At 36.2% G+C, this 17,752-nt stretch overlaps 1 protein-coding gene across 4 annotated transcripts in view; it reads left to right on the forward strand.

Annotated features, from left to right (window-relative positions):
- The window catches only part of SAMSN1 (SAM domain, SH3 domain and nuclear localization signals 1), a 103,272-nt gene extending 85,911 nt beyond the window's left edge, over window positions 1-17,361 (forward strand). For all 4 annotated transcript variants that reach the window (XM_011953432.1, XM_011953433.1, XM_011953435.1 and 1 more), the window contains 3 exons: window positions 1,532-1,738; window positions 3,670-3,820; window positions 16,485-17,361. In XM_011953432.1, coding sequence (XP_011808822.1) covers window positions 1,532-1,738; window positions 3,670-3,820; window positions 16,485-16,687 — 561 coding nt within the window. In that variant the 3' untranslated portion in view covers window positions 16,688-17,361. The remainder of the gene's footprint in view (window positions 1-1,531; window positions 1,739-3,669; window positions 3,821-16,484) is intronic.
- Window positions 17,362-17,752: the final 391 nt, after the last annotated feature.

Consider the following 17,752-nt stretch of genomic DNA (forward strand, 5'->3'; position numbering starts at 1 on the left):
TGGTCTCGATCTCCTGACCTCGTGATCCGCCCGTCTCGGCCTCCCAAAGTGCTGGGATTACAGGCTTGAGCCACCGCGCCCGGCCAGAGGAACTAGAACTCTTGAACATAGATATCATATTTGCACAGAAATAAATTTTCTTTACAAAGACACATCCCCATGAGGTTCTCGATCTCCTGACCTCGTGATCCGCCCGTCTCGGCCTCCCAAAGTGCTGGGATTACAGGCTTGAGCCACCGCGCCCGGCCAGAGGAACTATAACTCTTGAACATAGATATCATATTTGCACAGAAATAAATTTTCTTTACAAAGACACATCCCCATGAGGTTTTCTACCCTTGCCAATAACTGGCAGCCTATAGTTAATTATGGTCTTAGATGTGAGTAAAGAAAAAAACCAATTGATTTGTCCATACTAATATGATTCATTCGTACTTCAATCTAAACTTTGCTGTGAGCTCAATCTAAGTGCTGTCTCTTCTTAATAAGAGGAGAGCATGAGTACCTTAAAAGGAATTAAGTAGCATAATTTATCCTTAGTGTACACATACTTTTACGTGAATTCTGCAAAATTTCTTTATTTTAGATGGATGAAATTCTTGAAATGGGTTTATTTTATACTGTAGATAAATTTTTCAGGTGCACTAGAAATACATAGAGTAACAGACTTCTCTTTCATCTCCTTCCCCAGCTGGGGAGCACTTCCAGGAATGATAACTTGAGCTTTGTTACATATATATTACTTTGACAGTAAAAATAAAAAGAGCATCATTTTTTAGTTCAGATAACTTGGACTTGAGTTCTGGTTCTGCCATTAACTTCCTGCAAGCTCTTCAGAAGTCATTTAATATCTCTGTTCCTTTTTCTGTAATATTTAAATTAATAATGATGATACTCCCTTTATGTATCTAAGAAGTGTGTTCTGAGCAAAAATAACTTAGAGTAGGCAAAAGTGTTTTGTAACTTACACTGTGCTCTCCAGTTATAAGTTGATAAATTGATACAATAACAGAAACAGAAACATGTCATCAAACTATGTGAGAGCTTTTTGTCAAGAATGTTGAAGTTTTCTTCATTGTAACTAGTACATAACTTCTTTGAATTTTTTTTTAAGATAGGATCTCACTGTGTTGCCCAGGCTGGAGTGCAGTGACATGATTATAGCTCACTGTAGCCTTGAACTCCTCCCACCTCAGTCTACAGGTACATGCTACCATGCCAGGCTAATTAAAAGAAAAAGAACTGTGGAGATGGGATCTCACTTTGTCACCCAGGCTAGTCTGAAACTCCTGGCCTCAAGCAATCCTCCCGCCTTGGCCTCCCAAAGTGCTGGGATTATAAGCGTGACCCAGCATGCCACCAGCCTGAACTTTTGAAAGAAGTGAATGTTTAGATTTGTTTCTGTTATATCTGAACCGCTTTAGCATAATGTCTTCATTATCCTAGTTTTCTATGATTTCATTCTTTCTACCAATTTTTATAGCATCATAGTTCTCTGAAACTTAATGTTTATGGATTTCTTTGTCCTTAGAAAGGAGATATCATAGACATTATCTGCAAAACACCAATGGGGATGTGGACGGGAATGTTGAACAATAAAGTGGGAAACTTCAAATTCATTTATGTGGATGTCATCTCAGAAGAGGAAGCAGCCCCCAAGAAAATAAAGGCAAACCGAAGGAGTAACAATGAAAAATCCAAGACTCTGCAGGAGTTCCTAGAGAGGATTCATCTTCAGGTGAGCAAATCTATGTCCTGTTTGCTTTTGGCGGCATGTAAATGGACAAATTGAAGGGAGTGGATCAGTATTTGTGTTGTGTTGCTTAAAAATACAAGACTTAGAAGCAAAGGAAAGCCTGTTTTCCTAGAAGAGCTCTTATTTCTCCTTTATGACATATTTTTATGCAAGGACAAGTCTTGATCTAATAGCCCTTGGACTATACCTTAATAGTATTTAGCAGTGACAATAGAGATGAACGTTGAGAAAATGCAATGAACAATGAAAAATATCTAGGAGAATAAAAGGCCCTAATAAAATGTCTAAATGAGAATGGTAAAGAGAATATAAGAAATAAAGTAAGTCTAAAAAAGTGAAAGGAAAAATGAAAAGGGAATTGTATTTTCTACAAAGCAGAGGTCAAAATCAAGTTGAGAGAAGATAACTGAATGTAATTATTTAAAAAAAAATTTGAGGAAAACGGTGATCATCAAACCCCATTATGATTGTGTTAAGGAAACTGTGTTGTCTGTATTTATCACCCAGTTATTATTTTCTTGTTATATTACCAAATATCTTTTGAAATATCTACCTTGTTAAATGGCGTGTACATACTGTACATACAATACATCTAGTATCAATCAATTTACAGTTTTGCAATCCATTTCTAAAATTAACTGAGAAGTACTTTGATATTTTTCAAAATTCATCAAGACAATAGTCAATTACACTTTTCTTAATTGTTTTTTTCTGAATTATCTAGTTATGTTCCTGTCTGTACACACAGTATCTAAGCCTTCCTATATTTTATTGGTGCACCTCAAATGAGATATTCCTATGAGAATGTACAGGTTAGCGCCTTGCCTCTGCATCCTGTTTATTCTGTGACCTGTGAGAAAACCAAGGTCTAAGAGACAGAAATGGCTTCCCCAAGAACCCACAGTTAAATGGTTATATGTCAGAACAGGAATTTGTGTTTCTTTATTCTAATTCAGTGCTAAGAATATACTTTTCTAAAGAAAGAATTGTCACTCTTCTTGCTTTTCTTCCTTTTTTTTTTTTTTTGTTAAAAAGGGCTAGTCATAAGTTCTTCCTGATTACTTAAAACTTTTAGACTTCCTCTTATTCTATTTTAGTAATTAAAATAAGGATATTGAAATTAGATCAAGTAAAATGGGGGAGGAATCTGAGGAAGTTGAAAAAGCACTCAACTTCATTTAATATTTTTATTTTGTTTGAGAGGATAGAAATTTCAAAATAACATACAGACTTTGAAATCAGAAACTTACGAATTTTAAACCAATATATATTGATTCAAATGATGAACAAAATACACATGCTGAGAAAACAATTCTTGCCCCAACTACAGTGCTTCTATGCTTAGTAAAAGTTTTCAATTAAATAGAAAGTCTTGAATTCCTTTGGTTTATATAATGCCTTTCAACCAAAATGCTACACCCACTTTTTTGTACAGAATTACATCTGTTTCAAACTCATTTTTTAACCTACCCCAAGAACATTTCGAGAGCAGATGCTTTCGCAATCATGAAAACAAGAAGAGATGTAGCTTCTGAAATATTACTGTAGCATACTACTCTGCTAGAGGCATTTTATTGACAGATTTAAAGTAATGCTAGTTCTGCCAATTCAGTTAGTTGAGAAGTGAAAAATTTCCAAATGGGATGCATGATCCAACTATTGAATTGATCCATGATTTGGAATTGTATAGCTTAAGGTAATTATTTCCTCTTTACATTTGGCCTTCCAAAAGGCGAGAATTATACAACACAATCATTGAAGAGCCCTGGAGTTCATATGTCAAAAACTAATACAAGTGAAGTTAAGCGAAAGTTGTATTGGCACCTTTGGTTCCTATATGCATCTCTATAATCTAAAGAGAACTAAAAATAAAATATTTGAATCTAATTTGCATTATATTTTTTGTCCCACAGGAATATACCTCAACACTTTTGCTCAATGGTTATGAGACTCTAGAAGATTTAAAGGATATAAAAGAGAGTCACCTCATTGAATTAAATATTGAAAACCCAGATGACAGAAGAAGGTTACTGTCAGCTGCTGAAAACTTCCTCGAAGAAGAAAGTAAGTGTGCACACCTACTCTTCTCCCCAGCTGATAATCACAGTTTAGTGTAAATAGTATAATCATGAGAAACAAAGCCCCCATTTTATTTACTGAGATCATGAAAGCATGCTTTCCCATAAAATAAGTGTTTCCATGTAAGTTTGAAAACAATAACTATGGTCAAATATATAATTAGGAAAAGGAACATATTTCCTTATTGGACTCAAGAAATGAAAGGACTTTTCTGGGTACCTCATTTCCATTCTGCAAAGGTATTAATTTACATGCAAGTGGATGCCTGCATTCCCAAAGACTGAGGGAGAGACAAGTATTTAGTAACAACATAAGCCATTAGTGAGAAATGTCACACATGGCTTCTGTAAAACAGCACAAAGCATGGCTTTAAGATAATGAGCCTTCATGCCACACGGAAAATTCATTTCATCACCACATAGTCACATCTTGTACATGTTTATAGTACTCTTTCAAAATGTTATAATAGCTTGCAAAAATATTCTGCACTCACTTTTATTGTATGAGATGGTTCTCTGTATTTGTAAGTATTAACTGAAGATGAAATAATCATGGAGATTTGCAGAATATTATCGACACCAACCAGGGTTGTAAAGATAGAATAGCTTTTATTTTTTATAATTATCCATCCAGATTGCCTTTCCTGCCAAATCTGGTCAGGTCCCCAAACACTGAGCTTAGGGTGTGTCAAACTCTCGAAGGAGTACTTTGTGAGCAACCAAATGGGGAAAGTCTAACTTTAAAGATAAAAAGGAACTTAGATGATCAAATCCAGCCTTCTCTATCAAAAAATACTACTACTAGAAATAATAATAATTATTAATATTACTAGTTTTTGAGATAGTGTCTAAATCCACTGTCCAGGTTGGAGTGCAGTGGCACGATCTCGGCTCATTACAACCTCTGCCTCCAGGGTTCAAGCGATTCTCATGCTTCAGCCTCCAAGTAGCTGAGATTATAGGCATGCCACCACACCCGGCTAATTTTTTGTATTTTTAGTGGAGATGGGGTTTCACCATATTGGCCAGCCTGGTCTTGAACTTTTGACCTCAAGTGATCCTCCCACCTCGGCCTCCCAAGGTGCTGGGATTACAAGCATGAGCCACCACACCCAGCAGTAAAAATAATACTAGAAATTATTAACTACATTTTTTAAAACATGTGTGCTCTGAGCAAGACTCTGGGCCAGGGTCTTTCCTGATTATTGTCTTGAGTACTTACCCCAGTTCTTTGACTTAGACAGTACTGCCCTCATTTTTATGATGAGAAATTGAGACAGTAAGTAACTTGTCTAAAAACACTCCCTTAGTGAAGTGTAGAGTTGGGATTCCAACCCAGTGTATGTGCTGCTATGTTATACTTTCTAACACTACAAGTAACAGCCAAACGGAGAGTTATATATAAATAACTTTATATATGAATAACTTTATATATGAGGAGGGAGGAAAGCGTTATTTAGGGACCAGGCCTCCTGATTGTCCTTTTGTGGGCTATTCTATACTGTCTCTCATAAGTCCCACAAAATTGAGGCAGAGCACATGCTCCCTATACACTGACTTTTTATCTAGTGAAAAGTAGTTTACTTTTTAAGAAATTGTTTTTTACTTTATTCTTATCATCCTTTTCCAAGAGCTTTCACAGACATAACTAATTTGACATCAGCAGGACTGATTTCATCATCAGGCCTAGGTTATTACATGCTTTCTTTGAAGTGTGGGGCTGGGAGATGGAAAAGAGAGGGAGATGTGGTCACAGAGGCAGACAAAGTTCAAACTTCAGAAAGTAGCCAATTTAATCAATATTTCAAGTCAAGACAAAACTGATCAGTATAAACAGATATAGTAAGTTCTTTCAGGTAAAGGAGTCAGTTTCCTTCACATCTTGTCATTTCAAGACATGGATCCTCACTAAACAATGGTTGGCTTAGAAATAGAGTCTATAGAGTTTTATTATGGACAATGTCCAGTCTCATCGCCAATATTCTCCAAAATGATTTGGCCATGAAGTACAGGGAGGAGAAGAGTATTTTTTGAACAGTTGTAAATAATTGCTTTTCTTCCATAATATCACACATCTAGGTATTTTATCCAATTTACAGATGAGGAATAAATTGGGAGATTAATTTCAAAGAAGTCAAACAGCTAGATGAATGCAGAGATGGAGATTTAATCAAAGGGAGTCTGCTATAAACTCCGCCACATGTGCAGATTGGCCAATAGGAAAGCAATGAATATTTGAAAATTGAAGTTTTCTGCTACTTCACCAATTGTCTCAAGGGCTTTAGTTCAGTTTTCTATATCAGAAAGTGAAAGACGAGAGGCTACCATGGCTGCCTGTCAACAGGGTTTGTGGAGAGAAGGGGCTGGGAACCTGGGCAAGCAGCACTTTCAGCAATGACCAGTGTCCCCAGGGACCCACAGAGGGAAGATGGGTTCAGTGCCAAAGGCTTGCATCTCCTTAATTTTTTCATTCCACCTCACTCATCACCTGTCTCCTTTCTATGCTAACAAAAGAACAATTACTCATAGACGGTAACATTATTTATAGAGCTGGTGTAATTAAAAAAAAAAACAAGAAACACCTGACGCAAAATTCTTCCGTTGCAAGATGAGAAGATGAAAATCCAGTAGCTAAGTGGCTTTTTGAAGCTCACAAATCTATAATTCAGTCTCTTACATCTATTAGAAACATGTTCTGCCATATCCTGGTCTCTGAAAACAAAACATAGTATCTCCAAAGCATTAAATGGTTTTTGATAGTTGATATATATTTGATATAGAAAGGACATGCCCCAGAAATTATTCCCCTGCATAAAACTTTAGAAAATGATACTTGAAGGTCACTAGAAGTTGATTACTTAATGACAGCCCGTAAGGTACAAACATACACACAGCCAAATTCTGGGAGATGAAAAATGGAAAAAAAAAATACAGATTCAACCAGTGCTTCTTGTCAACACACTACCTTGAGATTTTTCTTATTTTAATCTTATGGTTTAGAGTAGTATTAGAATATACATGTCAAAAAGATGCATATTGCATGTTAGGCTATTCTGACTGAAAGCTATTTATCTTATATGAAACTGCTTTGCTCAAGAAATAAAGAAGAATGACTTCCATTTGTTGATAAGATGGTGAGTTCTGATGATTTGGCACCATGCTGGCTGCATGCTTATTTTTATCTATTTTCTACTCTGTGAATCATATCTCCTACAACCATGCTAAAGATTAAATGCACAACCTTCCTGTACCTTGAATGATAAAGACCTTGAGTATATGGTTATATAAAACTGAGACAGTTAAGAACAAATGCATGTCACGTTAAAGGTTAAAAATAGTTTGCTTTTTTTTTTTTTTAAGAATAGGGCATGTAAATTTTCTAGGATATTATGGATGCATTTTATTTTGATCATTGAATGATGTCAGTTTGAGGAATCGCAATAAATTCCTAGTTTGGTGTTTCATTGTTTGTTAGATTGAGAACATAAAAGGATCTGCTTTGCTAATCATTCAATATAAAAGTTGAGCAAAATTGCCACGTATCATGAGGATAAGAGCTAAAATTTTGAGATAATGTAGAAAAGACGACGAGTCCTACGTGAGACTTGAATGTATCTAGAGAGACCAAAAGGATGGGGTACAAAACATGGGGAAAAAAAAACAGACTTCTAAGATTTAAAGCAAGCATTTTTCCTTTTCTCTTCTTAGCCCAACATAGATAGTATTGTACCCACTTTGACCTTGAAAATGTAAACTGGATTATACTTTTTTTTTTGTATTATACTTTAAGTTCTGGGATACATGTGCAGGACGTGGAGGTTTGTTACACAGGTATACACATGCCATGGTGGTTTGCTGCACCCATCAACCCTTCATCTACATTAGGCATTTCTCCTAATGCTATCCTTCTCCTAGCCCCCCCGCCCCTGACAAGCCATGGTGTGTGATGTTCCCCTCCTTGTGTCCATATGTTCTCATTGTTCAACTCCCACTTATGAGTGAGAACATGTGGTGTCTGGTTTTCTGTTCCTATGTTAGTTTACTGAGAATGATGGTTTCCAGCTTCATCCATGTCCCTGCAAAGGACATGAACTCTTCCTTTTTAATGGCTGCATAGTATTCCATGGTATATATGTGCCAGATTTTCTTTATTCAGTCTGTCATTCATGGGCATTTGGGTTGGTACCAAATATTTGCTATTGTGGACAGTGCTGCAATAAACATACATGTGCATGTGTCTTTATAGTAGAACGATTTATAATCCTTTGGGTATGTACCCAGTAATGGGATTGCTGGGTCAAATGGTATTTCTGGTGCCAGATCCCTGAGGAATCGCCACACTGTCTTCCACAATGGTTGAAGTAATTTACACTCCCACTAAGAGTGTAAAAGCGCTCCTACTTCTCCACATCCTCTCCAGCATTTGTTGTTTCCTGACTTTTTAATGATCACCATTATAACCGGTGTGAGATGGTATCTAGGTCACTGTTTGGCGGGAAGTAAAGATGCTTCTCCAACAAGCTGATAAAAGGGCTGGCATGTGGTGTTAGCACTGATCACAGGATTACCTCTGGAGGAGGATAACCACCCTGGGGTTCTGCAGTCCCAGCAAGACCAGCATAGATATTTGGAACTTGCTCCTGTGTTGCATTAGAACAGAGAGGAATTAGGTCATTGGTTCCCTCAACTGGGAATCTAGATAAGGTTATAAGGAGAAAAAAAACTGGGATGAGATGCAGCTCTTGAAGGGACAAGAGAGCAGGATCTGTTTATTTTGTGCACATTTGGCTTTTTCTATTTGTCGTCTGAATTTAAAAATGTTTCATTTACTTTGGGAGTAAATATTCTCAAAAAAAAGAACAGAGAATGTGTGTGTGTGTGTGTTTGTATGCGTGTTGTTGTTGTTGTTCCATAAACACAATCTTCAAGGCCCCTTTGCCTTACTCTGAAGCGCCTCTTTAGAATAATAAGATGGTTTACTGTTGTTTATAGTAGACATCTTCTCTTTATTCTGCACTTGTTCCTCATTTTCCACATTTAGAAGTACTTTGATGTGTCGATGTGTCTTAAAATTGTGTCTATGAGAATGTGTACTATTGTCCTTGGGGAAAATGGGTGATGGAAATACCTTGTTTGCTCTAGATTACAGGGCTAATTAAATTTAAAATTGAAAAAAGATGTAACAGAATAAGCAAACTTTACAGAATCTATATACAATGCATTTGAGGCACCTGCAAACTCTGGCGGCAGTGCCAAATGAGGAGGAAGGGGAAAGGGTGGGTTGTGTGCCAGAACTTTGATACCAGCTGTGGTCACAGCAGCCCCTCATTGCTCAAGCATCCCCAGTTGTGCCTTCCTGCCTGCCTGCCTGCCTGCCCAAATCGATGCAGGGCAAATGGCGGGCCGCAGCCAGGAGCCTGGAACACGAGCTGTCAGCAGGGGAGATTTGTAGTTATGCCAAGCAGCAGTCCAGCAGTTGGCCTAACAGTGTGCCAGCATAGCCTGGTGCCCTAGCCCCTGACATGTGTACCTGGAGTTTCCAACCCACTTGCCATATGATTTGCATCTAGATTCAAGAAATATACGGCTTTGAAGAAAAGCTATGCTACCTGTCCACAGAAAGTAGAGAAAGCATGCAGGCATTTTACTTGTATGTGTTTAATATCTATAGTCATAGTTGTTCGCCCTCATGCAATTTAATTTCTTCAGATTGCTTTTTAATTTTACCTCTAAACTTTCATTCATGATGGATGCCGTATTCTGCATCACACAAAAAAACTACAAAATAAAGCATAAGGATTCTCACTTTTCTACCAGAAAATTTCCAATGAAAAGTGTTCGCAGATTTTTCACTTTAGTCACATAAGGAGACTAAATTAGAGAGCTAATGCCCGCACATATAGAGCACTCCTATACCTGTGTTTATATTGCACTGTGATTGTATACTACACGTAGCATTGTAATGATTACCCTGGCCAAACAAGACCGAATCTTCTATTACCATGTGCTTTCCCCAAGCCCCTATCCTGTGATTTGCATTAGTGGATGGTTAACAAATGCACGTAAAATGGGTAAATGATGAACGAGGAGGTCAAAAGATCCCCAAATAGTAAGTCAGTCTTCTATTATTATAAAGATAAAGTTGCCTGCAATCCCACCTCACACATACAAGTATTTGTAATAAGCAGATCGGTATTCGGGTACGTTATCAAGATTTAGTTTTATGAATATGCTAAGCATGCATGTGTGCATGCGTGTGTGCAAGAGTGTAAATAAGTATGTTTTTGGAAGGTAATAACGTAACACACAATCAAAGTTTAAAATATGCACACTTTTGTATCCAGAAATTCCAGTTCTAAGTATTTGTTCTACTAAATTCAAGATACAAATGCATAAAAATACTAGCTAAAAATCTAGTAGTTTTGGGTAAAAACTAAAAACAATAGGGACTTCCATCAATAATTAACCTGTTGAATAAATTAAGATATACCCAAACAATAAAGTAGTTTTGAAGGTGTTATGTTAGGAAAATGATATAGCATGCTGTTTACTGATATTAAAGTTTTTCAAAAACATGTTAAATGTGAAAGCAAATTGTAGACCAATAATACGCAGAGTAATCCTATTTTTGTCAAAAGTAATAATTTTAGACATAATGAAATTAGATTAGTTTTTTACCATAGGGAAGGCAAAATTTTATCTCTACCCTCTTAGGCTTTTTACAACAGCTGAAAATTAAATTGACATAAGACAGACCAATAAGAGAAAAATCACACAAATTTATTTAACACAAATTTCATGTGGCAAGGGAGCTGTCATAGGAAATGAAGACCCAAAGATGCAGTTAGAGTTGAACACTTGTATACTGAAGTAGAAAAAGAGTAACAAGTTGTGAAAATGTGGCAAGTCACAGAAGCTTGAAATAGGCTAGCTAATTGGGTGGGGCAGTACAAAGATAAGGGCTTGTCTAACATTGCTTGTTTGTACAGATTTCCCTCCGCCTCAACTTCCTGTCCCCGAGGATAGGAACGATACTTTCCTTCTGGTAGAGGGAAAGTGGCTTTCACATAGAAATGTCATCTGCTTTTAAGTAGCAGAAGGAAAGTCAGACTGGGCATGGTGGCTCATGCCTGTAATCCCAAAACTCTGGGAGGCTGAGGCAGGAGGATTGCTTGAGCCCAAGAGTTCAAGACCAATCTGGGTAACCTAGCCAGACCCTATTTCTCTCTCTCTCAAAAAAAAAGAAAGAAAGTCAGAGTGATATTCTTGCACCTGCTCTCTTCAAGTGTCTTCAACTCAAAATAGTCAATATGCCAGAGCAGCATATTTTAGGGTAATGTGTTCTTAACTCCTTCATCAAGTAAATGGGTTTAATTAACCTGTAAGAAATATGAACTTGACTTTCCAAGGCCTGTAATTAAATAATGTGTGACAGTTATAAACATTATTTCATCATTACCAAAATAGTCAGTATAATATGACAACTTTAACTGAGGAGGATAAATATTTCCTGGGACCAAAGGCCTCCATAGGGTGTGTGGTTGGGGAGAGGGGCAGTCTAATGAGACTGCCCAGGTAGGTGCTGAGTTACGGTGATCTTGAGTGAGTATGCCTCTGCCGCTGCTGAAGTACCTAGCACAGTGGAAGTGGAGATTGCCCTGGCTGAGAGCGAAAAGATCTATTTCCAGGTACACATCTCGTTAGAAGCTAGGCTCCAAAAAGAGACAAGCAAGAGCAGGGGAAGTCATTTCAACTCCATATCCTCTCATGGCCTCAGGGGAACAGAAGCAACGGGTTATTTTCCTATGAATGGAATCCTATTTTTCATTTGTTGTTGTGTTTCCAAAAGGTGGGTTAGTATTCAAGTGAAATGACACCAAATAGTCACTGCTATTAGGAGAATTAAAGTGTTCAGGTAACTTAAGAATGTGCTTTAGATGAAATAAAAAATAGTGGAGAGAAATGCCATGTTGTCCACTAAATTTTCCTCCATGGATAATGCTGCCTCTGGACAAATAAATATAGCCATAGTTACCTGAACAGTAGCTGGGTTTTCATTTGAGTGACTCCAGTGAGGTTAAAACATGAGGTTGAGGTTTTGAGTCATCCTGAGATGTGTGTTCCTGGGTTTTCCCTCTTTGGAGATGGCCCCAGGATAGAGAAAAACAGGAGGATGATTGATGGAGCTTAGAGGTATTCTCATTTAAATTTTAACAAAATTCCTGTTTTGCTCTTCTTTAGTTCTAATTTTCTTTAATTCATCTAAATATCATTGTGTTTATTAAAAAATTATTTATTGAGAAATTCCTTTAGCCAGGAATTTTCCTATGCCTTCAAGGTTGCATAATTTTTTTTTTTATTTTTTATTTTTGAGACGGAGTCTCGCTCTGTCGCTCAGGCTGGAGTGCAGTGGCCGGATCTCAGCTCACTGCAAGCTCTGCCTCCCGGGTTTACGCCATTCTCCTGCCTCAGCCTCCCGAGTAGCTGGGACTACAGGCGCCCACCACCTCGCCTGGCTAGTTTTTTGTACTTTTTAGTAGAGACGGGGTTTCACCGTGTTAGCCAGGATGGTCTCGAACTCCTGACCTCGTGATCCGCCCGTCTCGGCCTCCCAAAGTGCTGGGATTACAGGCTTGAGCCACCGCACCCGGCCAAGGTTGCATAATTTTATAGTACTTGGCCCAAAGAAAGAGAGCCTTCAAAGCTAAGGCAAACAAAATGGTAAAGACAAAAATTAGTTTTCATCAAAGTTGAATCTTTAACTTTTTAATATGTAAAGGCGGGGCAGATTTCTCTTCTTTATTAATTTTTTCCCAGAATAAGGATCCAGTTTTATTTCCTTAAAACTATCTTCACTTTTAGTATAATTGAGATTGTCTTTCTTAATTAATTAAATGTCACAACTCCAATATAATTATTTTGTGAATAATTATATTAGCCGTCTTCTGTTTTCATCACCATGCCACCCTTTTTTTTTTCAACATTGATACCTATCTTAAAATGTTTTTTCATGGGCTTTATACAATTCTGTAACAATTTTGGTAGGAAATAAATTATTTTAATATGCAAATTACCTCTTCATGATAAAATATTTCCTAAATAATTTTTTAATATTATCATTTTATTTTTACATAGAGTACAGAATTATACAGCTTTCTGGAGTTCCTATTATGCAGCAATAAGAAAGACCCTTTTTCAAATTATTTAATCAGTGTATTCTAATTTAGATATGTATGGCCTTTAAGATATTTACAAATCATTTGGGGGCTTTACTGAAAAATTATACCATTTTAATTCTTTCATTAAAAAGCAATGTGGATGACCTTAGAAATAGAGGGGAAATTAACAAATTTGAACACTTTTGTTTGTAAATTGTATGCATATGTATATGTTTTTATATAATTTTAATAATAGAATGCATGAATTATGTATACTTTTTTAAACCTAGCGTATTATCCAAAACGTTTTAGTATAAAAAGATGCCCTGAAACATCTTATGGGAAGTCCGTAATTTTGTAGGCAAACCTGTTTCTTATTCCAATGTGTTACTTGCCTGGTTAGCCCAGATGACTGAACCATGGGACAAAACTGATGAAGGTTATGGTTTCAATTTCTGGGTAGACCAGTTAGCTTTACTCTGTTTCATGGCCACGTGAAGGGACTAAATGACTTAGAAAGAAAATGTGGATGCATTAGTATGAACTCATCTCCTCTGCAGGAAAGAAACACCCATAGCACAAGACCTAGGTTTGCGCCAATCCCTGTCATTAGTGTCAGGATGCAAAGAAACAAGAAGAGGAAAATCTCGATCCTCCAAATACAAAAGTGAATGCAATATAGCTTTCATCTCCGTAATAGAACATAATGACCTGCCTTTTTATAGTTACAATTGAGGGGTTCCAGCTGATCACCTGCCTGAAATTATTGCAAGCCTGGTGGGAAGCATCTGAGGAGGCACAGTCATGTTTTCATTTCACTAGGAAATCATTTAGCAAATTACTGCTGTTCTGTAAATTACTGTGCTGCGTAACTTTCATACTGAGAAACTATTTTCTTTTTCCATAAAAACTGCGGATGAAAGGTTTCTACAATAAATGACCTGTGTTTAAAACAAAACTATTCCTAGAATTTAGAGAATGTGATATGGCATTTCTCATGTGGAAATAAAAACAAATACATTCTTATTACTAATATTACACAATGACATATTCTCTGGTAAAGACAGTTTTTAATTTATTTACTTTGTTCCCCATTGAGGTGAATGCACAGAGGCTTCTGGGGGTGAAATAACAAGCTAAATACTTTTTTTTTTTTTAAAAAGGAGAAGAACTAATTTTGGAAATTATAGTTCTTAAAGACTCTGTTTCATATCCTGAAGAGAGTCCCACAATTGGTAATCAGCCTAAATAGAACAGAGTATTGGGAACAAACAGTTTTCATTATGCCAAATCTTGTTTAGGATATCAATGTGAAGGAAAGTAGATCAGTTCTTTTAATTTTGCATTGAGGTAATATTGGCCCAAACATAATCTGGGGAAATGTGGCCTTATCCCCACAATCATTATGACTAAGAGGTTCGCACTCCAAATAGGATGATCACTGCTGATGTGGTAGAATGCATACAAAAGGACTCATTCCTCTGGCCTTTTCTAGAAACACTTGGATAATGGAACACAGAGCTGGCTCATTTCATTTCAGTGGCAATAAGATAGAAAAGCAGAGGCAGGACAGAAAGCAATTCTTCAGAGAACGAGGTCCCATTTTAGTGCTGCCTTTTCATAAAAAAAAAAAGGGCTTAGAAAGAAGAATGAATGACTGATACTCAGAAAGACTAGTGAATAATAAGTAAACCCTCCCAAACTTAAAGATTGTTATGAATAATGAACACAAAATGCTTCCATGGTAGCTAAAATTTAAAAATAATAATCACGATAGGTGCATATTAAAATTGTCATCTTATACCTAGCACTAGTTATAATATCACTAGACAAATACCTGATATTTGAATCTATAGTTAAATGAAGTTGTGGGGCAAATGTGAAGATTCAGAAGAATGGCATGAATATGGTTTCACTGTTGCAAATACAAGCCCTAAGGAAAAGGTTAAAATAACTGTTATGACTCATTCTGAAGATGAGTAGACTAAGAAGCAATTTTTATGATTTTCTTCCAGCCTTTCTCAACCAGTCTTCTTCTTCGAAACTACAGAACTTAGAACATATTTTAAGTAACACTATTCAATTTCTCCCATGGATGGTGCATAACTAGTACCATTCTATAAGTATTGAAGAGAAGTTAATTCATTAATACAAGGGTAACTTACGGCACAATTCTCATTTGTAATGGAAGTTGATGGCAATCAGACACACAGTGGATCGCAAACTAATGTTAGCAAAACATATGGAAACTAGAAAATGCATTTTAAAGCAAGATATATATGTATATATAATACATAAGATAAAGAGTAGATTTCCTAGATATAAATTAATTAGCATTATAATAGCCTATTGAAGAAAATCATACATTTTCCTTCTTTGAAGGATTTCGAGGTTTGGATTTACTTTATTCTCACTGGAATGGGATGAAGTGCAAACCCTCTGTAGGCAGAGTTCTTTTCCCAACCTTAAATGTGTGTTTGGCTCTTTCAACAAGGAGCTATTCAAATACCTACTGTGGTGAAGCCCCAGTGTTAGAAGGGGAAAGAGGAAGATATGGTACTGCAGCTAAGAGGCAGTCCCTGAGACCTATTTCTTCTCTAAGGAGCTCAGCGTCACTTGGACAGAGAGAAAGTTGACGCTAAAGGAATCGAGAAGAGTAACATTTGAACTTCAGGCTGCTTAGGGGTTCTTCCAAAATATATTTCGTTACATCCTTAATATTCATCTTTTTCTAAAAGATAATGCCTGTTGAATATAGAACATTGCTTTAAGAATGCAGAATTATCAATCTGAAAGTAAATGATTATTATTCAGGACTACAGACAAAGCTATGGAAGACTAAATATTCATAAGGTAGATTCAGTGGAAATTTTGGTGTTTTACTTTCTAAAAGCAACCTGGTTTCTTACATCTATTTTGTGATACATGCAAACATAGGAAAACTCTGGATATTTAAAGTTTTATTAGGTAACTTCCAAATAATTGAAGTCCTACTGTACATTCTTACTCATAGTGATAATTTCTTAATTAATCCAGATTATCATGAATCTAAAATTATTCACAAAGATCACTATTGACTTGGATTGTGCATTTAAACTATAAGTGCCTTTTTGTAATGATACTTTAAGGAGTATTTGGACAAGGCATCAGTCACACTGTGGATACAATCTGCTTTCTCTGGCAGCTTATTATTAATGTAAAATGAGAGTCCATATTGATCTTTGCTTTATGCAGGAAATGCACATGAATTCCATGAAACTGCAAGTGAAGAGTGAAGGGCAAATTTTGGCTTCTAATAAAACAGTAGCTTGGATATTTGAGTGCAAATCTCTCTTTTGAAATAAACAAAGATATCTTTTACTTGCAGAACTTTCCGTTGTAATGAAGTCATGGCTAGAACAGTTAAAATAGGATAATACTTGAAAGTGAATGAGTACATGAATAAGATTTTGTGTTGCTTTACCTAACTCCTGCTCTCTTTTCCATTTACAGTTATTCAAGAGCAAGAAAATGAACTTATGCCCCTATCCTTGAGCTCAGACATCTCCTTAAATAAGTCACAGTTAGATGACTGCCCAAGGGACTCTGGTTGTTATATCTCATCAGGAAATTCAGATAATGGCAAAGAGGATCTGGAGTCTGAAAATTTGTCTGACATGGTACATAAGATTACTATCGCAGAGCCAAGTGACTGAACACACACTCTCAACTATATATCTACAGATGCATCTGTTTTAACTCTTCTTGAGCCAAAACATCAAATAGGAGAGGAAGATAAATATTTGTAAATAAAACCTAGGTTTAAATGTTTTAATCTGAATAATTGTACATAAAATTTTGTATCTCTAACATTCCAAATTATTGTCAATAAAATATATATTTATTATTTTAAATACTATGTGTTAATATTTCACTTGCCTGTATTAGAAAGGCATAATGTAAGACTTTGGTATGTGTGACATATGCTTAATTTGACTTTCTTTTACAAGTACAATATCTGCAAAAAACAAAGTAACCTTTTTTCCTACCTGCCAGTTTTGAATTTGTATATGTTATTGAACAAATAGTATTAGAGGATTCACTGTTGAAACAAGTTGTCCAAGCAATGCCATATTCATTTTTACACTTATTGGGAAAGTGTGAGTTAATATTGGACACATTGTATCCTGATCCACAGTGGAGTTTCAGTAATTTTATTTTGTTGACTTCATTTTGTTTTCTAATATAAAAGTATAGATAATGTGTTGTCACTGCTGATTTAGTGAAACCAATTGTAATAATTGTACAGATATTTTGTCTTTAAGTGTAAATATTTTAAAATTCGACATAACCTAATGCTAATAATAAAAAGAACTATTTGCATATTGCATTTTCCAGAGTAGTGTTACTTGGGGGTTTTAATATTGGACTACAGAGAAAATATCTCCTCCCAGACACCCCTCACTTTTATAAGTGCATCCCACAGCAATAATCTCAACCTCTTCAACTTCATCTGTCCCCTGAACCCCAGTGATGTTTATCTGAGTCACTTGATACCCCCAGGAAACTTCAATTCCACATAATCAAACCATTGATTTTCTCTACAAATTTGTTTCTGCTTTTTTATTGCCAACTCCTCTTTACTGCTACTAACATCCAGCCAGTCATCAAAGCAGAAAATCGTTTCTTGCTTCATCTCACATATGTCCTCATACAAATGCAATAAGTAATCAAGCCCTATGGATCCTACCTCTAAAAATGCTTTCATATTCATGGCGTTC

The sequence above is a fragment of the Colobus angolensis genome, unplaced genomic scaffold (genome assembly GCF_000951035.1).
Source record: "Colobus angolensis palliatus isolate OR3802 unplaced genomic scaffold, Cang.pa_1.0 Scaffold360, whole genome shotgun sequence".
Lineage (NCBI taxonomy): Eukaryota > Metazoa > Chordata > Mammalia > Primates > Cercopithecidae > Colobus > Colobus angolensis.